The sequence below is a fragment of the Pelodiscus sinensis genome, chromosome 25 (assembly GCF_049634645.1).
Source record: "Pelodiscus sinensis isolate JC-2024 chromosome 25, ASM4963464v1, whole genome shotgun sequence".
Taxonomy (NCBI): domain Eukaryota; kingdom Metazoa; phylum Chordata; order Testudines; family Trionychidae; genus Pelodiscus; species Pelodiscus sinensis.
Window position 1 is genome coordinate 10277175 of NC_134735.1, and position 21084 is coordinate 10298258.

General features: G+C 52.1%; 1 protein-coding gene across 1 annotated transcript in view; it reads right to left on the reverse strand.

Moving 5' to 3' along the window:
* The window catches only part of EPHA10 (EPH receptor A10), a 147453-nt gene that overhangs the window by 36045 nt on the left and 90324 nt on the right, over nucleotides 1–21084 (reverse strand). Inside the window, exons 6-7 of the mRNA XM_075908666.1 lie at nucleotides 8890–9014; nucleotides 1612–1774 (exon numbers count right to left, since the gene is read on the reverse strand). Of these exons, the coding sequence (XP_075764781.1) occupies nucleotides 1612–1774; nucleotides 8890–9014 (288 nt within the window). The remainder of the gene's footprint in view (nucleotides 1–1611; nucleotides 1775–8889; nucleotides 9015–21084) is intronic.

Here is a 21084-nt window from a genome sequence, read left to right on the forward strand (position 1 = left end):
TGGTATCATTATGTCTACAGTTCATGTGCTGAGGCTGCTCTGGTGCCAGAGCCAGCACAAGTGGAGGGGAAAACCAGCGTCAACAGAAGGGAGTAGAGGAACCTTTAGCTCTTAGCCGTGGTGGACTCATCCTTCTGTTGTTAGCTGGCACTAAGAAAATAGCCCTGTTTTGAGGGGAGACACACTACAGGTAGGACCTCCCTGGTCTGGCACCCATGGGGCCTGAGTGGTCCCAAACCACAGATTTTGCCAGATCAGGGCAAGTCAAGGCTCCCCTCCTGGCTGTTGGCCCTGCTGTCCCCACCCCTGATGGGGCTGTGCTCTCACTGAGCTAGGGGCTGTCTTCCATATCGCACGGGGGGCACCAGGCCCTGCTGTCTCTGTCCCTGGCTGTGCTCCCTGCTCTGACGGCTTGGCTGGGGCTGCATTCCCCACCACCAGCCCAGCCCCTGAAACTGGCCAGCCGGGGCTCTCTAATCCAGCCATACCCGTGGTCCTGCTGCAGCACGGATGTGGCCAGAGCAGAGAGTCATGGACCTGAGAGGTTTAATCTGTAGTTCGATACTTTCCTCTCCTGTGCTGGTTGAACAGAGCTCCGAGACAGCCCCATTCGAGAGGCCGTTTTCATTGGATTCAATCTGTTGTGAAAATGTCTCCGTGTGGTAAATGGAGGCAATTTAAAGCCCTGTTAAACACAATCTGCAGAAGTTCATACTGAGCCGGCTACCTACCGCTGTCCCCACCCTGCCGTGAGACAGTGAAATAAGATGTTCTTGACAACAGTTTGGAATGGAAACTGTAAAACATAAAGGCCGCAACAAAATCCAGTGAAGTTGATTCCACGAGTCAGCAATGTGATAGACACCCTAAATGCAGCTTGGAGCAAGCCCGACTGAGGTACAACGACCAGCTCGGATCTGGACACGGATCGGGACCAGCTCTGCTTCCATGTGAATTGATCTGCAGGACCCTGGTTTGGTTTCCACAGGACGACAGTGCAATCGAACGCTCCCTTCAGTGGCATTCCACGAAGACAGCCCGGCTCAGAGGAATGAAAGACAGACAATGTGCCCGTCACAGTTCAGCTGGCTGTGACCGACTGTCATTCCCATCTGACAGTGGTGCGGCAGCCCCCGTGTAAGAGAACTGGGGGAGGGGGGATCTCTCCAGGTGTCGTCACAAAAACGCCACGTCACAACCGAGCATCCCCCTCGTCAGCCTCAGGAGAAGCCCCAGAGATGCTCAGCCAATTTCTCCCCTCCTACTGCCGAGGAGGCCGGACAGAAGCAGCATGGGGGCCCCTGTCCTTACTGCACTTACTCTGTGGACAGTCCAAGGGCATCAGCCTGCAAGGCTGTCAAGCCAGCAGCTCTCATTAGCACTGCATAAATCTCAGACACTGGAAAGAAACAGGCTCCTCGGAGTGAAGGAATAGGCACCCGCTCAACAGAGGGATTGGCGCCCTCCTTCGGGGACAGGCCCCCATCCAGAACAGCCTCTACTGCTTAAGTCAGCTGAGTCGGCAGCACAAACCACAAGCAGAAGGGTTGCTCCCCCCCTCCCGTATGCTCGGTGTTCAACACGCACACCACCGGCCCGCCTAGCACTTACGTTCCCCCAAGGTTTCCACTTCGATGCCAGGACTGTAGTTTCCATAACCCTGGGCTGATGCCGTCCGGACTTGGAAGACGTAGAGCGTGCCAGGCCTGAGGTTACTGACTGTCACGGCTGTCGAGGTGGTTTTCACGGTCGAGTAACTTTGATCTCTTTGATCCTAGGAAATAAGGAAACAGGGGAGATTTAACTAGACTGACAGCTGTCCTCTAGCTGATCCGTGGAGCAGCTGTCGGTTGCAGTGCCCCTGGGCCCCAGCAGCCAAATGTTCAACCATCAGTGAAAATAAAACATTTTCGAGAGGCCTCATTAATAGAAATTACCCTGAAAAGTTACAAGGAAGGCAAATACAACACAGCTAGAACTAAGGGAGGCGACAGGCGAGCGTCCAGGGAAAAGGGTTTATAAAAGAGCTGCCCTCTCTCACTCGTGCCTTTAAATCTTCTTTCACACCTCCTTCCCCCAAGGAGAGTGCACGCCCAGCCCCCTCCCCTGCTACCCCCACGGAGGGTCTGAGCCCAGCGCTGCATAGAGGGTGTGACTAATATCAATAATCACCCTGCAGCAAAACTTGGCCCCCCCTGGATAGGGCTGAAAATAGACGGCTGAGCAGGCCTGGCACTGCAGCCAGCAAAGGGCGCTGGGTGCACAGACATACCAGCTCGCCCTCAGACACCAGCCAGCGCACTCCTGCCACCACCTCACTCTGCCTGAGTTACCCTCTCCAGAGGACAGGCCGCTGGGCAGGCTGTGACTGTACCCCAGGCAGCCCTGTCCGGCTACAGTCGGACGTTCAGAGATGCTGCAATGCGTGTTCCTAGGGGAAGTGTTGAATACAGTGCCAGAGCCCAGCGCATCCAGGGGACCAGGGTGTGCAACCGCATGGCCTGCAAGCAGGCCTGGGAAGTCACTGGCACGGCTGGACAAAGATGCCGGCGTCCCAAAGGGATATCGGAGGGCCAGACTGGAGGGACAATCTGGAAGGTGCTAAATGACCCCCAAATGCACCATGGCTGGCTGGGGGGGAGGGGGTTGCCTGAGGGCCAAGTCTTGTCATGCTGAGTACCTGGACATAGCGATGGGGGCTTTGAGGAATCAGGGGAAGGGGCAGGCTGAGCAGGAGCAGAGGCAGGTTAGCCAGACCTCTCTTTGTCCTCCTTTATCAGCCTCCCTTTATCCTCCTTCTGGAGCACAGAGGCCTTACCAGCTCAGACCAGCCAGCGCGTGAGAATCTGCCATTGGGTTCCCTTCAAAGGGGTTGATTTAAACTAAACATGAGCTGCTGCCTGTCCCCAGGGGGGATGCTGCAAGCACTTCCAAGGAGAGGAGACGGGCCCTTCAGCCTCGGGTGAGAGGTGGCTGGGAGGGGGGAGGGGACTGAGCAGGTTCTCAGTGGAAGGCACCAACCTGGGGCCGTGCCCCCAGAGAGCTCTGGCTGCAGCTGGACCAGAACCCAGGAGACAGGCGAGCGTCTGGGGAAAAGGGGGTTATAAAAGAGCTGCCCTCTCTCACTCGTGTCTTTAAACCTTTCACACCTCCTTCCCCCCCAGGGAGCGTTCACGCCCAGCCCCCTTCCCTGCTACCTCCATGGAGGGTCTGAGCCCAGCGTAATAGGCAATAGGCAGAAAGCCAGGAGGAGGGGGGAGGTGTGCGGGACGGAGTGTAGACAGCGCCCAACAGAATCAGCCTCCCTGCAGAGCTGCTACGTACTCCCCTGCTCAGGAGGAGGCAGGTTTTGCCAGCTGGAACCTGATCACCTGCCCACCCAGGCCCCCAGGAGAGGGCCCTCTCAGCAAAGTAAGGACAGTGCTGAAGGCTGGTGGGCTACAGAGACCTTGGTGACCCAGACCAGCCAGGCCTCTGGGCATCAGCTCACCATCCCCATGCGAGAATCTCCCCCCACTCCAGCTGGCCGGCAGCTGGCAGCCGGTGGGGATGGCTAGCACTAAGCTGTCCTCCCCATTGCGCAGACTAGAGCCAGGCACACAAGCCACCTTCCCTAGCAAGAAGACGGCGTTTCAAACTGCTCCAGCAGATGGCCCCACGGGGAATCTCTCAGCCACGGCACCAGCTACAGCAAAGACCCGTCCAGGTAGACACACCTTAGCTGGGCTGGACCGGAGCTGCTGCCCCTCGGCCCAGGCCGGAGGTCACGTCGCAAACTCCCGCATTCCCCTCCGCTGTGTGCCGCGAGCGCTGCTCTTTGGCCGGAGGGAAAGCCGCGGGGAGAGCTAATTGTTCTCATTATGGCTAATGAGAAGGCAGCACGCTGGGTGTTGGCAAACAGTCTGACTTGATTTCTTTATTACCAGACAGTGACATGACAGGGAGACACTATTAAACCCACAGGCCCTTCCCCGGCAGGTTGGCGGGAAGCAGCCCTGCTGCAGAGCACAGAACAGCCTGGCATGCAAAGGGCAGAGCTCTTCTGGGGTGAAGGCTGCTCTTGGCAGCAGCAGGGGGTGGTCTCTCAAGCTGGCAGGCCCCTTCCCTAGGGAGCCCCGTCCCACCAATGTGAGTCAGCCACCCGGCTAGCTCCGGATTTCTGCCTTGATAGGACTCCGAGAGGCAGAGGGGGGTAGGCCCTGTCGAGCGGACGTCAGAGAGGGAGGCTGACGTTGCGTCTCTGTGTGGCAGTCCCGAATGGAGAAGCTGGGACGTGACTCTTCCCAAGGCACTAGGCCTCCAGAAGGGCAGGTCTGAGCGCTCCGCTGCATTCCTCGCTCTGAGGAGTCACCCAGTCTGGTCACTCGTACGGGAAGGAGCGTCTGCCAGAAACCACTCCAATCAGCTAGACAGTCGCAGCATCCCACAGAGGCTGGAACGAGGGGTGCTGCAGCCCCTGGCTTGAAGTGGTTTCCATCACAGCTAGCAGGGGGTTTCAAACGACGGGTCGCGCCCCAGCACTGGGCGGTGGAATGTCGGGCGCTGGGTCTGGTTGCTGCAGGGGGCTCAGTAGGGGTGTTGAGGCAACTCCCTGTCTGTCTTGGCCCCACAGACTGTGCAGCGCCTCAGAAGCAGTCAGCAGCAGGCCCAGCTCCTAGATGGGGGGGTGGAGAGAGCACACAGGGCTCCGCATACTGCCTCTGCCCCGAGCGCTAGTTCCACACTCCCATGGGCTGGGAACCTGCTGCTGGCTGCTTCTGGGGCGCAGGATGGTCTGCAATGCCAGGAGAGGCAGGAAGCTGCCTTAGCCCCCCTGCTGCATTGCTGACCGGGAGTTGCTCGAGGTAAGCCCCTCCTGCCCTAATCCTGACACCCCCCCCAAGCTGGAGCCCCCTCCTCTGCCCCAAACCTCCCTCCTCAGCCCCACCCCAGAGCCCACACTCCAGTAAAATTATGTTGGGTCACCGGCAGCAATGATTTTTTTCAACTGGGTCACGAGAAAAGTAAGTTTGGGAATCACGGCTATGCAGGTTCCATGGCTCTCAGCACCTCTAGGACCCAAACTGTTCCAACGCTTCTGTCCAGAGCCTGTGTCTTTCCTTGCCCTTGCCCGTTAGGTGTGTGTACTGCAGCCCGTCAATTATACTGGAGCAGCCTGGAGCAAGGACTGAGCTTAGGGGTTGTCTGTGAGGTGCCTCCTGTACTTTTGGGCACTGTAAATCAAGTAATAGCAACAGGAGGTAGGAAGGTGAAAATAGAAGGATTTTCACTGCCTTGTTCACTATTCCAAGACAGGAGGAAGAGGAGTTCCCAAGCATGAGTGAGATGTGGGAAAATATTAAAGCTGGGACATTAGATGATGATTATTAATAGATTTCTGCTGTTATGGGAAGTAACAATGACATTTTGGAACAAATTGCTTGGCAAACAGATTAGTCTCGTTTCACCCAAAGCTCATGTAGAAGTTATTTTAGGCCAGGGTTTACTGTGGTCTGTGGGTTCCAGAAATAATACAGATGTCAGAGGGTTAGCTGAGTTCAACCCTAGGTTAAATTATTTATTCTGAATAACTAACCTTAATAAACTGTTCAACCCCTACTTTCTAGCATGAATGTCACAGCCTGGATATAGCTCATTATATTTCTCTGGGTTCTGTATATGTTGTTGTGCAACATGCAGTTTATCTGAGATGGTTTTTTCCTCAGAGCCCTGTGCGTGGAGAATCAGGAAAAAACTGAGTTTAAATACAAGGATTTGGTACCAAGCCATTTTTTTGGAGTCAGCTCAAATATTGCTTTGTTTACAGAAGAGCAATTGCTAAACTATAGAGAAAAACACACCACCCAAGCTCACCTCTGCTCCAAATCTCATGGTGCTAGTTCTTTTGCTAAGAAATTAGTGGATTCGATTCCAACACCTGACCTCACAACAGTGTCCTTTCTTGGAAACTCTCAAATATTCAAGATCAAGTTATTATGATGATAGGGTTGCCAGATGGTTTCAACAAAAATACCGGACACGCTTGACATTACATCATCTACATTACATCACATCAGATATATAGTAGCCCAATGTCTGTGACTCTGTAATGCTGTAGTGTTACGTCTTGCTTCTGGGGGGCGCTGTTGCCTCCCGCCGTGGCGCTTGGCTGACTTCTGGGCCAGGGGAGCTTGTGCCGCTTGCTCCTCCGCGGTGGCCCGGCTGAGCGCTGCAGAACTCAGCCGAGCGCCACGGTGGGAGGGGAAGGGGGGCAGGGCGGTGACATACACAGTCCCACCCCCTCGCCGTGTACATCACTAGGTTTACCAGGTAGGATAAAAAAATACCTGGACACACTTGATCGGGGGCGGGAGGAGGGAGGAACCATCCGGGAGAGGAGCAGGGCTGGCTGGGAGGGGGGGAGAGCAGGAAGCAGAGCTCGGGGCAGGAGGTCAGAGGCAGCGTAGCTGGCCAGGGGAGAATGGGGGTGGGGTGGCCCGCGGTAAGCAAAGCTGGTCGGGTTGGGGGCAGCGAGGCTGACCATGGGAAATTGGGAGGAGGAACTGGCTGGTGGGGGGCGGGGAGAGGGAATCGGCCGGCGGGGAGCCAGACTCACCCGGGCACGTGCAAATCCCAGGGTGCTGCCCGCCCTGCTCATGGTCCCAGAGAAGCAAGTCCAGTGGTGGCTCCAGCACGCGCGGGAACAGCCCTCAGGAGCAGGGACAGAGCTTCCCCTGCTTCCCAGAGGCAACTAGAGGCTCCCAGTGCCGATCGCGCTCCGCCGCCCAGCCACTCCCCCGCCCCCACCAGGCTTTTGTCTAGTGCCCAGCCAGAGAACCAGAAAATACTGGACATTGCGAAAACCGGACTGTCCGGTAGAAAACTGGACACCTGGCAACCCTGCATGTCAACACCCCGGCCCCCCCCCTTTGATTCCTGCTGTGGCACTCAGCTGAGTTCTGTGCCACTCATCCGGGCCGTCGGGGGGAGCCCAAATGACCTCTTGCTCCGCTTGCTCCCCCACGGCAGCCCGGCTGAGTGGTGTAGAATTCAGCCGAGCGCCACGGCGAGAGGTGAAGGGGGGCGGGGCAGTGACATGTGGTGTGACAGCAGCTCCAGGCCTTGCCCCCAGCCGTGAACATCACCACCTTGCCCCCCTTGCCGAGTTCCACGACGGGAGGCGAAGGGTGGCGGGGCGGTGAGGTACAAGCCCAAGGGGCGGGGCCTGGACGAGCGTGCATCCCTGACGGAGACAGAGGACAGCGGAGGAAGAGTGAGAGGCAGGAGGGGGAGAAGAGAAAGAGAGAGACAGAGAGAGGCAGGAGGCGGAGGAGAGCTGAGAGAGAGAGGAGGAGGCAGTAGGAGGAGGAGCGAGAGAGAGAGAGAGAGAGAGACGGAGCGAGAGACTGGAGGCTCAGGAGAGACCGACGTGGAGGAGAGACCTGAAAATCCCGTCTTATGACGAGCTAATTAGCTAGTCTTATTTAGAAAATTCCAGACATTTATATTTTCCTCAATTTGTTTCCCAAACAGAAAGCTCAAATACTGGACTGTCCAGTTCAAAACCAGACACCTGGCAACCCTATTTATGAATCCATTTCAAACTCCCTTGTTTCAAGGGAAAGAATTTCAGCACATCACTGCATGTTTTGCTTGGCAGTAAGAAATTTCCTACACAGCCATTCCCTTATTTTAAAATAATTTTGAAATAACCGACGGCTTATTCTGAAATCTGTAGTCCTCGTTCTATGAGGAATAACGCCTATTCGGAAATAGCTATTTCAAAATACGACGTATGTAGATGCTCCACTGCCGCTAATTTGAAATAGCCCCTCACCAGAGTCATTTTAAGTTGTTTCTCCCCACTGCCTCCTGGTGCTCTAAATCGAGATAGTACATCTACATTAGGGAAGCCTGCCTTGGACTAATTTTGAGGCTTCCCTGCAGTGTAGATGTGCTATTTTGGAATAACTAATAAGCTTATTTCGAAATAAGTGTACAGGGTAGACGTAACCCTAATGAGCAGCTGCTTACACCAACAGGGTAATGTACAGAATTATGCGATCAACTGCATTTAATTTGTCTTTGCACATAATCCCCAGCTCCCTGCCCAAACACGGCTACATATCCATTACTGGTTTTACTTCTGATATTCTTACACCTTCCAGCAGCTACCAAACAGTGGCCATTTCTTAATTTAAAAGACACTCACAAAACCGTTTGCTTCATTCTGCCTTCAGTGTGGAATTTCATTCACAAATCATTGCTCTAAAATCCAGGACTCTCCGTGTTAACTCACTGAAGTTTTAAGGTTCAGCATTTTGTGATTCATCAGTGCTAGAAATAGAAGCCTTCTCCTTTTGAGGTTCTGGAAATGCTCCTGATCCAAAGGGACTAAGCACTTACATCTTAGCTGGCTGCAAGCTCCCAAGTCTCACAATTCTAATGCACTTAAGAAAAAAGCTGTTATAAACCTCTAAAAATGGTTAGCTCGGCTCTTTCTCCCTGGAGTGCTGTATATTAGGACTCAAGTGCTGAGGCAACCTGGCTTCACAGGTGGAGACAGGAAAAAACAATTAAAATAAGCTCTAAATATAGCTCAAATCATTGAACGCGTGTACAACCAGACTGCATAATGGTGATTTGGGGAACGTGGAATTTGTAAGTAGGAGCATCCCAAACTCATGTCAGTGAAGCCTTCGCGATGATTTGCTCCACTCTCTCTCCTGCATTTTTCATTACTGAGGCGTTACAAAGCAAGTGGTTCACAGCAAATGTTGCAGGGGAGACATGCATTGGTAGCGACAACTCTCTGGATCACAAATCTGGTTGGCAAGCTGGGGAACCTCTAATTTGGAGGCTTTGGCAAGTCACTGAAAAGATGGGAGACAAGTCTCCAAATGGATCTACCTTTTCGTAGTACTTGATTTCGTACTCAGTGTTTCTGGCACTTGGGAAGCCCGGCTCCTGCCATGACAAGGAAATGCTCTTCTGTTCAATTTTATCGGTGCGGATGTCTGTGACACGAGCTGGCGCTGAAAAAGCAGAAAGAAGACACAAGCAGATCACTAAGACCATCGCCCCAGGAGGCTGGGCTGCCTGCCATTCACCCCAAAAACCAGCACCCCATTACAGAGCCTGAGCACACAGTCGTGCCAGGCGCACACAAGCCGTGGTGTCTTCCATGCGCAGAGCTGTGGCAGGATCGGGTCCCGGAGGAACAGTTTTATCAGCCTGGTGACGGTGGCAAAATGCAAATGTGCCCCAGTTACAGATCACTCATGGATGCCTTTCAGAAATACCTTCGCTATCAGTATCACACAGGGCAGTCAGCTTTTGGGCAGGCACAGGGTTTCTAGGACAAACCCTTTGTATCGCAGCCAGTTCTGGGCCTCCCACTACAGAAAGGATGTGGACACATTGGAGCGGGTCCAGCGGAGGGCAACCAAAATGATGAGGGGGCTGGAGCACATGACCTACGAGGAGAGGCTGAGGGATTTGGGCTTATTTAGTCTGCAAAAGAGAAGAGTGAGGGGGGATTTGACAGCAGCCTTCAACTACCCGAAGGGAGGTTCCAAAGAGGATGGAGAGAGGCTGTTCTCAGTAATGATGGACCGCAGAACAAGGAGCAATGGTGTCAAGTTACAGCGGGGGAGGTCTAGGTTGGATATTAGGAAAAACTATTTCCCTAGGAGGGTGGTGAAGCACTGGGATGGGTTCCCTAGGGAGGTGGTGGAATCTCCATCCCTAGAGGTTTTTAAGTCTTGGCTTGACAAAGCCTTGGCTGGGTTGGTTTAGCTGTGGTTAGTCCTGCTTTGGGCAGGGGGCTGGACTCAAAGACCTCCTGAGGTCTCTTCCAGTCGTAGGGCTCTATGAATCTACAATAGGTTTCACTCCACATTAGTCAGCATCTGCACAACACACACGCTGGGCACAGAACCGCGGTGGTTTTCTCTCTCTGCTCAGACGAGGGGCTAGAAGGGCAGAAAAAGAATCCGACTCTTCTGCCCTAAAACCAGGGTGTTGAGTGCAGCAAGAGCAGGAAGGCAAGAAGTGGCCCAAGGGCCAGATGCAGTTTGCCAGGGTTAGCCCCAGAGGGCAGCTTGCACTTTGTTTACCTGGGCGTCTGCAGGCACAGATGCTCGCAGGTCTTCTTCCTGGCTAACGGGAGCTGCAGGAAGTGGTGTCCTGATCCATGCTGCTTCCTGCACCTCCCATGGGCCAGGAACAGCCATCCTCAGTGGCCAATGGGAGCTGCGAGCAGCCATACCTGCAGATGCTGAGTTAAATAAAGCACCGGCAGCCTGCCAGGGACTAGCCCTGGTGAACCACACTCATAGGCTGCTACGTGCCCATCCCTGAGTAAGGGATGATGAAATAGGCAAAAATACATTGGAAGGTGGAAGGGGGGACCTGGGGTTGAATTTATAATCCCTTAATTGTTCCTTATTAATTTCATTGCTCTGTTTCATTTGGGTTAAAAGTTCCGAGATAGTCAGGGGCACCTGGCAAGCGGCGGAAAGGTGAGCCTAAGGCAAGTCCAAAGGGTACCATTCCAATTGTTTAAATAGCTTTGTTGCAGCCAGAAATCTTTTGCATTAAAACAGAAGGGAACTGCTTCAACTTTTAGGCACCTGGTTTTCAACATGAAGACTACAATGCTCTGGGATCCTCTTTGCTGCCGTGTTTAATCGCTTTGTAGCTTAACCCAACGGGTCCGGTCAGTTAGTCCAGGCAATGCAAACAACCTGTTTGCTTAAAAAAGGACCTTGACAAATGTGAAGCTCAAGAACCCAAAGCCAGATTTCCCCCAATAGCACTAAGGAGGTCTCCAGCCAGCCGGTTTAGCTCTCTGGACTTGCACGAACTTCCATACTGGGACTGGGTCTCCTCCCAGCTCTGAGTCTTAGATCCAGCATTACCTTCCCACTGTTGCTGTCACCAGGAATTCTGCAAGCGAATGGTAAGCCGGGTGTCGGAACAGCATTCGGAGTGCGGAGCTAGGAGGAGAATTTGGCCGGAGCCCATTGGGTTTAGTAAGCACCATTTTTTGCCAGCAGATAAATGTACTGGGTTGTTTAGTCATCTACAGCAGGGAGACCGAGTGGGGATTGGGTTAACAACACATACTCTTGCTACAGTCGGATCGTGTTCTACGTCTGTGTGGTCACAGGTGAAAATAACCCTCCTCTTTCTAGAGGACACTGGACTATCAGAAAACCACTCCACAAATGGCATTTTTCAGCACTGGAATGACACAGGGAACAGGGCAGTGCATCCAGGAACAAGGTGTATCCAGAGTCACGAGCCCATATTTGCATATTCAAAAAAGATACCAAAAGCCCCTTTCTACAAACTCCTGAAAGTACTTTGTTTTGCTCAATCAGCGACGGGCAACCTAGGCTAGTGAGTGGGCCGCATGCGTGGCTCATCATCTCAGTGGGCTGCAAGATTGTTGTCATCAACGGTCTCCTGGGACAGGGCAGTTTTACTGATGGTGCTTGCGTAGCTAGAATTCATAGGGTGGGCCGACTGAGCTGTAGCAACAGGTGGATTGGATGCAGAGGGAGCACACGGCTCTCCCAAGGTTGGGTGCAATCAGTGCACACCTCCCTTCACAGGCCCTGGCTTTACACTTTAGTGATATCAGTAGGAAAAAACCGACGCAGATGGAAACAAGCGGAATCCGGCAACCCTGCGCGTGCGCAACAGTACACACAATGTCTCACGGGTCGCGCATAGAACCCCGATGGTGCTGCAGGTTGCCCTCCACTGCCTTAAATCCCTGTTCTGCAGTAGCCCCACCTACTTTGTGAGTTATTTTAGATCTTTTCCCTTTAAAATCTGGCCCACAAAACACAGACTGTAATTTAACTCGTCGTTCTGTTTCCTGGATGGGACTGTCCTGGCCAGAAGCTGGTTGTTAGAGATGGGATCTGAGCCCAAATCAGCAAGGCTGGATCTGCTGGGAGACCCAGGGCTCTTTTCCAAAAGGGTAGGCCTTGCAATATCCCATGGACTGTATGGAGCAAGGCTGCTACTGGATTTCCTGGAACCATCTGTGCTAGCAGTATGTCCTGGGGAGATGCACCCTATCCTGTGGGGTGACAGACAGGGCTATGTTACTGCCAGGGGGGCGCAGGCAAGAGCAGGTGCCTTGCCATTTACCAAGATCAGCAATGACCTGGCTTTTGAGATTCATGAAGAATGCTCCAGTCTTTTGGGAAACAAGCATAAAACTCACCAATGCCCGGACCATCAGCAGCTACAGGTTACTGCCAACCTTAGAGCAAACTCTCTGGCAAGCTGCCAGCTACATCCGTCCGCATCTCTTCCCTGCAAGCCTTTTGCTGAGATACGGAGGGATGCTTTGAGAATGTAGAGTAGATGAAGGAGACCAGAGTTCAGCTGTTTACTGCCCTATTAGCCTCCTGTTGTACTGTTAATGGGCAGTAACTGGCCCCCTGGGCAGACAGTTGGAATGCTTCAGACTCCATGAGAAGTAGAACTAAATACCCAGGCTCCTGTTAGTCAGATTTTGCTAGCGGACGAAATCTGAGCTGAATCCGAGGTCAGGCCCCTCCAGTCTGTCACATAATGAAGAGAAATCAAACCTCTGCCTGGACGTAGCTCGGCATAGTGTGGCCCGGCATTCACTGCACGTTGGACACAGGGCGAGGGTTTAACACGCAGACAGCTTCTCTCCAGACATCACCCCGGAGCACAGAACTACTCCTCCAGTGAGGTGAAAGACAGGCTTGGTGTGTAGCCAGATGGTCCCATGTGACAATCAGACTTAGGCTGTGTCTACACTGGGAAGGTTTGGGGACAAAAGTGCTATCGACGTGCAAAAGTGAAAACCAGCCAAACCAGTTTTTCTGCCTCCCACTGTTGACATTTCATGGCCACATTGCTAGCTCCCTGAGACAGACAGAGCAAAGCATTGTGGGTAAGCATCCCACAGTGCAGTGTGGTGGGAAGCCAGAGCTGATCCCTGTGCTTCTTGGGATTCCTTGGCAGCTGAGCTCTGTGAGCTCTCCGTGCTGAGGAATGTTAAAGCAGCACATCAGTCTCTTCAGCCCACCCCCTGAAGCAGTCTGCCTGCTGCTGTGTTCCTAATGCAGGGCAGAGCATTGCAATGATTTGTTCTTTGTTTGCTCCCCAAACAGAGCAGCTCACTCAGCTGTCAGACACTTCCTGGAGCTTTGAAAGGGGAAGAGCACATGCCTGCAGGGCAGCAGAAATCACAGAACACTGAGCAGAGCCAACAGGGCAGGCATTGCGGGATACTGGTGGAAGCCAGTTCTCTCCACAAAACAAACTAACAGAGCCCACACAGGCTCTTTGTTGACCATAAAGGGAGGGGAAAAGACAACAAATCTCTTGCAGGGCTGCAAGTTTTTTGTCACCAAAACTGGATGGTTTCCCCCCGAGAATAGTTGCATTGTAGGGCTCCCTCTGTTTTGTCAACAAAAGGCAATTTTTGGTGACAAAAATGTGCCAGTGTAGAAAAGGCCTAAGTGAAAATAAAGATAATCTCATGTAAATTGTGGCCACTTGATTATTGCACAGGTTCAGAGGAAAGCCAAGACCCTGTACACTGGTCGGCTGTCGCTCCAAAGAGCAGAGTATTGAATTCACTTTAAAAAAGGAGCCAGCAACAGGAGTGCCAATCAGTCAGGTAAGCCTATATCAGGCTCTAGCAGAAACCATTGGCAGGGCAAAAAAGAGACTTTCCTTTCACCAGGGTCAGTGCGCGGTTCAACACCCTTTCCGAGGAGGAGAGAGAGGCAGGCCTCCAGTGCTAGCTAGAACTGTCTCAGCCCGTGGGAACACAGAGCCAGTTGGAATTCATCTGCTTGGGTGTGCCTAATTCAGGTTTAAAAGGAACAAAACCAAGCAGGGAATAAAAACTGTGGGTTTGTTTCAAACTCAGGCTCCGTCTAGACTACATGGCTCTGTCGATGGAGCCATGTAAAATAGTTTATTCGTCATAGTCAAAGAAGCGGGGATTTAAATAATCCCCGCTTCATTAAAATAAAAATGGCCGCCGCGCTGTGCCGACTATCAGCTGATCCGGCACAGCGCGGCAGTCTAGATGTGGCGCGGTCATCAAGGGAAGCCTTTGTTGACCGCTCCGGTATGCCTCGTGAAACAAGGTTTACCGGAGCGGTCAACAAAGGCTTCCCTTGTCAACCGTGCCGTGTCTAGACTGCCACACTGTGCCGGATCAGCTCATCGTCGGCACAGCGCGACGGCCATTTTTATTTTAATGAAATGGGGATTATTTAAATCCCCGCTTCTTTGACTATGCCGAATAAACTATTTTACATGGCTCCGTCGACAGAGCCATAGAGTCTAGACATAGCCTCAGTGTCGCAAGATGAAACGCGAGTTGATGAGATGGCTGACAGGTAACGAAATCCCGCAGCTCAGGGTTCCAAAACCAAGTGCCCACTCTTCCTCCCACATTGCTGTTAGTTCTCCTCCCACGCTCCTGGTAACCCACCTGGGAGCCAAAGCAAATGGATCTGTGTGGCGCTGAAACCAGCTGGTAAGTGTGAGCAGCCAACCTGTGCTATCGTTGGGCGCACAGCCTTTGCCACCAGTGCCCGAGACAGGGAGGAGGGAAGGAGTTGCCCGCCTCCCCTTGCTGCTCCCAACACCTGCTAGTGGGACACAGGCTGATCTATCAGAGCGTCACAGGGTCAGAGAAGGGCCACCCATGGGGCGCACACGTCCAACTCTCCTCCCCACTGATGCATATTTTGCTGATCTACAAGGAACAAGGAATGGGCTGATTGGGCTGGAGAAGCCCAGGAGATGCCAATCACTTTGCTGAATAATTCAGCAGCAGAAATTTGTCTCTAGCAGACTGGACACAAATGTCCACTGAGGCCCCCAGTTTAATGAGAAACCCCAACTCTCCCCTGCAGTTGACCCTGCCAGTTAAGGCCTGTCCCGTCTCTCTCTTGAGGCAACACATCGACTGCTTGGACAGAAGAGTCAAAACATGTCCTGCCCTTGGCATGTTTCTCCTGCCCTGCTACCACAGGTGGTGGGTGAAGTTAGGGCTGGGGGAGGCAAGGCCCCAGCCCTGCCCCTTCTGCCCAGACCCTGCTCCCATGGGAGCCAAGGCTGCCCCTCCCTCCGCCCCAGGAGAACCACAGGAAGGGTGGGAGTCCTATGGCTCAGGAGCACAGGGAGGGCAGAGGGCGCATGGCCCCAGCCTCTCTGATGAGGATGGAGGGTGTGCGGCTTAAGCTACCCCTGTCCTGGAGCAGGTGCTCGGGGGCAGTAATGATCCACCTCCAATATGCCTACAGTAAGCCTTCTGGGGGCGGAGTGTGGTAGGGCCAGGTTGGCCGCCCCTGCCTGCTAGAACGTCTCATTTGCAATTCACTGCAGCTGGTTGGGCTGCTAAGGCCTCCTGCCTTTCTCTAGCCACTGGCTGTTCAGTCTGAGGTCTGGGTCCTGGGAGTGACTCAGACGTCTGAGGGCCAGAGCATCACATTTCAGCCCTTTGAGCTGCAAAGGCCAGAGCAGGGAAGAGAGTTAACCACGGACAGATCCATTCTCTGCAAGGAGCATCTTTGAGGAACTTTGGGTCGGCTGGTGGCTGATTCTCAACACATTCCCCACTGGGGACATTGCTTGCACCTGCCCCCTTTCTTACGAGGCTGAAACAGAATCAGGGACCCTGTTCCTTTTTCCTCACCGTCAGTGCCTCCTCCCACTCCCACGACTGACAGGGAGTAGGGGCTGGGGGCAAGTCAGAAAGAGATGTAAAAGGGGCCCCTCTTTTAATGGATTCTGTCTTCCCAGGTTGGTTTGCAGGGATGCAGGGTCAGTTTGGGCTCCCCCGTTTATATCCTACCAATTCCTAATCATTAAAACCCGGCATTTTTTCTTAAAAATCAGAGCAAGAGTCTCTCAAAGTCTCTCCGTTAGCCGGCCCCAGGGTCGGCAGTGCTGAGCCGACAGCCTGACAGGAACCTCACTGAGGAAAAGCTGCATGGGGGAACGATCTAGTTCAGCGGTGGGCAGCCTGCAGCCTAAATGTGGCTCATCGGGGTTCTGTGTGAGTCCCACGAGACAGTCTGTTTTGTGGCCCATGCGCAGGGTTGCCAGATTCTGCTAGTTTCTGCCCCCGTCAGCTTTTTCCTACCAGTATCACTAAAGTGACACGCACGTAAAACCAGGGCAAGTGAAGGGAGGTGCATGCCGATTGCACAGGGTCGTGTGCATCTCGCATGTTCCCTCTGCAGCCAATCAAAGCACTGCTACGGCTCAATCCACGCACCCTGCGAATGTTGGGGACGCAAGCGCAGGTAGTAAAAACGCCTTATCCTGGAAGCTCATCTCGCAGCCCGCTGAGACAAAGGAGGCCACCGTGCAGCCCAGTCACAAGCCTAGGTTGCCCATCACTTAGTTCTTTGTTGTTTTCTCTCTCCCCCAGATGTTGGAAGCTTGCTAGAGCCTGGCCCTCCTACAGGGAATGGCGAGTGCGGGGGCGGGGGGAAGGGGAGGAATAAGTCCCTGCAAAGTAAACTTTAAGTAGCTGTGAAATGATGTATTTATTACGGAGCTCATTAATCTCTGCTGAGAAAAGTCCTGCTGATAAATTATTTATATCAACAGGCTCCTGGTCCTTTCAGTCTCTAATGAAAACAGCTGTCACAGGCCAGAGCAGCTCAACACCCGCCACCAGCTGCAGCAAGCCCAGCCATGCATACATGTGCGCGCGCATGCACACACACACACACACACACACACACACACACACACACACCATGCATACATGTGCGCGCGCATGCACACACACACACACACACACACACACACACACACACACACTCTCTCTCTCTCTCTGCACAGGTCACTTGCCATTTACTTCCAATCTGACTCCATGTCAGCATTTGACATTTTAAGAACTAATTCTCCAAGTAAATACGGTAGCTCCGGGCACTGACCTTTCTGAGGATACTGAATTATCCATATGTAAGGAGGGTCGAGCAAATTTACAGCACCTCACAGCACTTTTGTTGCCAAACCTTCCCCATATAGACACAACCTAAGGGATGAGGGTGGAGGAGAGAAACTTTTGTTGCTGCAAAGAGAACCGGGGGGGGGGGGGCAAATATTTTAGGACAGATGATGACATAGATAATACACTTATAAAGTTGGCAGATGATACCAAACTGGGAGGGGTTGTAAATGCTTTGGAGGATAGGGTCATAATTCAAAATGATCTGGACAAACTGGAGAAATGGTCTGAGGTAACTAGGATGAAGTTTAATGCACGCCCCTCACTTCACATGCCCTGGCTTGACGTGGGTGTCATTTTAGTAATCTCAATAGGAAAACAACTCTGTGGACAAAAGCCATCACAATCTCTCAACCCTGCGCGTGCGCAACAGTAAACAAAAGGTCTCGTGGGTCACACATAGACCCCCAATGGGCCGCATGCAATCGGCCACAGGCTGCCCACCGCTGGTCTAAGGGATTATTTCAGTGTTAAACGGCACATTAACCTTTAGTCACAGGACAGAGTCTCCTTGTGCTTTGTAAGAGGTCAAGTTTTGTTGGCTTCTGGAGACTGGAACTCTTTGACCTTCACTGTTGTTCTCATAACTTATCCAGGGGGCCGAGGGCCTGGCCTTTTTATCTTTGCAAACATCCCAATAAAGAGAGATTTTCTGTGTATTGAACTTTAGGATTTATTCTTAGCCGTGACCAACAACATCAACAGGGTCTTCTCCTCCCCTCAGGCTAGGAAAAGTCATATTGCCTTTGTTAACAACTACAGCCACCCACACAATTCCACCTCTGCACTGCCTCTAATCAATGATGCGGCTAATGAACCCTATTCATTGCTAATCATAGGGGTTTTTTTCTGGCAACTCGGTGATCTTTTGCAAACCAGCGCGAGGAGTTTCTTTGTTCGTGTCATATGCTAGATACCAGCTAAAAAGTAAAGCCACGGCTGTATTGAAAAGGGATTAAAAATCATACGGCTATTGAGTAACTCATGTTGTGACTAAAGTGTTTCTTATTAATATTTGAACCCCCCGAGCATTGCCTCTGTTCTGAAAAGCAAACATTAAATTATTCACCATTCTGCCTGATTTTATAAACTCCAGCTCATTGTGTGTGGCTTTGTTCCTCTTAATTCACAAACACACCAGCAGAAAAGGCATCAAAATAGGAATGCTCACTACAGCCTTCTGCTGAGAAAACTGCATCTGGAATATGGTTTCTCGCAGATGTCTAGAGGTGCCCTAAATTCATGGGGAAGGCTCCCTGCCTCCTGTCTGCCCAAGGGGCCAATTCATTCCCAAGAGAGTTCAGAGAGGGAAGTAGCAAAGACATTCAGAAGTGATCCACAAGAAATCAGAACTATCTCTGGGGCTTCGGTCTCCTCTTTGTGCAAGGGCAACTCTTTTGTGGTGTTCCTGGGAGTTCACTGTGGAGTGGAAACGGAGGCTCAGAAAGGAGAGACTAAGGCAGGAGTTCACGATAAGCGGCCCGCAGCCAGGACCCGGTTTGATAGGGTAGACCCCAGCTGGCGGATGGGCGCTCTGTTTACCTGTGTGTCTGCTGCTTTCTGCTCTTGTTGGCCATGGAATGCCATTGCTGTCCAATCAGAGCTGCAGGAAATGGCGTGAACCAAGACACTGATTCCTGCAGCTCCCATTGGCTGAGGACTGTGATCCACGGCCAATGGGAGATGCAAGCAGCGGGTAAATAAAGCATCTGATGGCCCACCGGCCTGCAGGCACTTAATACTCACCCCTGGAACAGGGAGACAAAGAGAGAGGCAAACTAGTCCGCGTCCCAGGGAAAGAGCCATGTGGATGACTGCCTTGCAGAAGAAAGACCTTTGGGATCTCTCTTCCAAGTTCCCTAAGTCATCTTTATTTGGAGAGAGAATCTTTCAGTTTCCAGCTCAGCTGCCTCCCGTAGCCACCCTGTGTCCTTTAATTCTGCAATAATTTAGCATCTTCCCCTGAAAACTGTGGGCATCATGCAATTCCCCCAGGAGCAGGGAAATATCCAGTGTTTTATTCTGCGTAGAACAAAGATCTAACGCAAACAACAGCAAGAGGAACACACTTGCAAAGGCTTGGAGTGTGATGTGAGGCCGATGCAGCCAGAGACTGCCCAGGGCAACCCCATGGAAGCAGAAAATGAAACCAGTTAGGAGCACGACATCTAAAATGTTGCTCTTCTAAAGGCTCTCATGCATCATGTCAACACTCAGGGTCTGTCTACGCTTGCACTGGATCAACAAAACTTGTGTCATTCGTGGGTGCTTAACCCACCCCGCAAACACCAAAGTGTTGTGGTGGCAAGCAAAAGTGTGATTGTCGACAGCAGCGCTCTCCTGCCAACAAAGCGAAACCCCCTCGCAGGGAGTGGAAGTATTTTGTCGGCAAAAGTGTGGACATACAGCTGATGTTTAGTGACAAGGCAGTGTTAACACCGCCTTGTCACTACAAGCTGCCTAGCATAGACATAAAGAGCCCATCGCTAACATGACAGCTGTGGGAGAAAGCTACTCCTCCTGAGGCTGTGTAATTTATAATTCAAGAATTCCAGTGAGGGGAAGGGGAGATAGCTTAAATGGGGCAATAAAAGAGATTCCCTCCTCTTCTCGCTCCTTCCCTCCATGATATTTATCATTAGGAACTCAGTGAGACATTGGGAGAGGCTGAAACAGCCTAACTGGCTAACATGCCAGGCATTCTGAAACGGAAAAAATCCAGACTCAGGAGGGTTCTGTTTTTCTGAGTCATGTGAGTTTAGGGGATCTCTATCTATACTGCAATTAGACACCTGTGATGGGCCCATGGCAGCTGACTGGGGCTCAGGGTGCCGGACTGTCAAATGGCAGGTAGACTAGCCATCTTGGCTAGCGATTGGGCCTCACGAGCGACCCTCCTTCATGTCAGTGAGGCCACAAGGTTGTTGTAACCAAGATGGTCTCCCAAGAGGGGGCAGTTTTGCTACCGGTTGAACCATCGCAACGCTGTGATTGGATGCAGAGGGAGCAGACGGCTCTCCCAGGCAATGTGGTGTAGAGTCAGCACACGCCATGTACCTCATGGGGCCTGGCTTCACCTGTGTGTTACTTTAGAAATTCCAGTAGGAAAAAAACTAGTGGAATCCGGCAACTTCGCACATGGGCAATGGTAACAAAACGTCTCCTAGAACCCCGATGGGCCACGTTTGGCCCATAGGCCATAAGTTGCCCGCCATTGGTGTAGACATTTGGTTTGGGCTCATGCTGGAATCTGGCCTCTGGGACTCTCTCTCCTTACAAAGCCCCAGACCTCTAACCCACAATTGTACAGCCCCGTCGCCCAACTCAGCTAACACGGACCAGCCGTGGGCATTTCAGTGTAGACACACACGAATTCATTTCAAACCTACCCGCTCATGTGCGGCAATTCCTGGGCATCAATGGCCAAAGACAGCTAACAGACCTCCGTCCTTAATCTGCTTTTTGCCTAGGTACAGAACACCATTGCTTAGATACTGCAGCCCCAGACTGAAGTTCTCAGAACAGCTGTCTGGCAAAGCAGAGCTTTACAGATACACATTTAACAGGTGTCCCAGTTGGGTGGATTTTGGTTTAATGTGACATGAGCCATCATGTTATTAGAGAACTTCAGCAAGTCGTTCCTGAAAATTCTACCCAGTTGGTAACAATATCAAAAATCCTGGTACTCCACGGAGGGATTTTTAAAATGTAAGGCTGTGTCTAGACTGACAAGTTTTTCCACAAAATCAGATGATTTTGCGGAAGAACTTGCCAGCTGTCTACACTGGCCGCTTGAATTTCCGGAAAAGCACTGACAATCTCCTGTAAAATCATCAGTACTTTTCCGGAAATACTATGCTGCTCCCATTCGGGCAAAAGTCTTTTTCCAAAAGACTTTTGCGCAAAAGAGCCAGTGTAGACAGCATAGTTCTGTTTTCCACAAAAAAGTCCCAATTGCGAAAATGGAGATCGGGGCTTTTTTGTGGAAAACCGCATCTAGATTGGCCAAAAGTGCTTTTGCAGAAAAGCATCCTGCCAATCTAGATGCGATTTTTCCG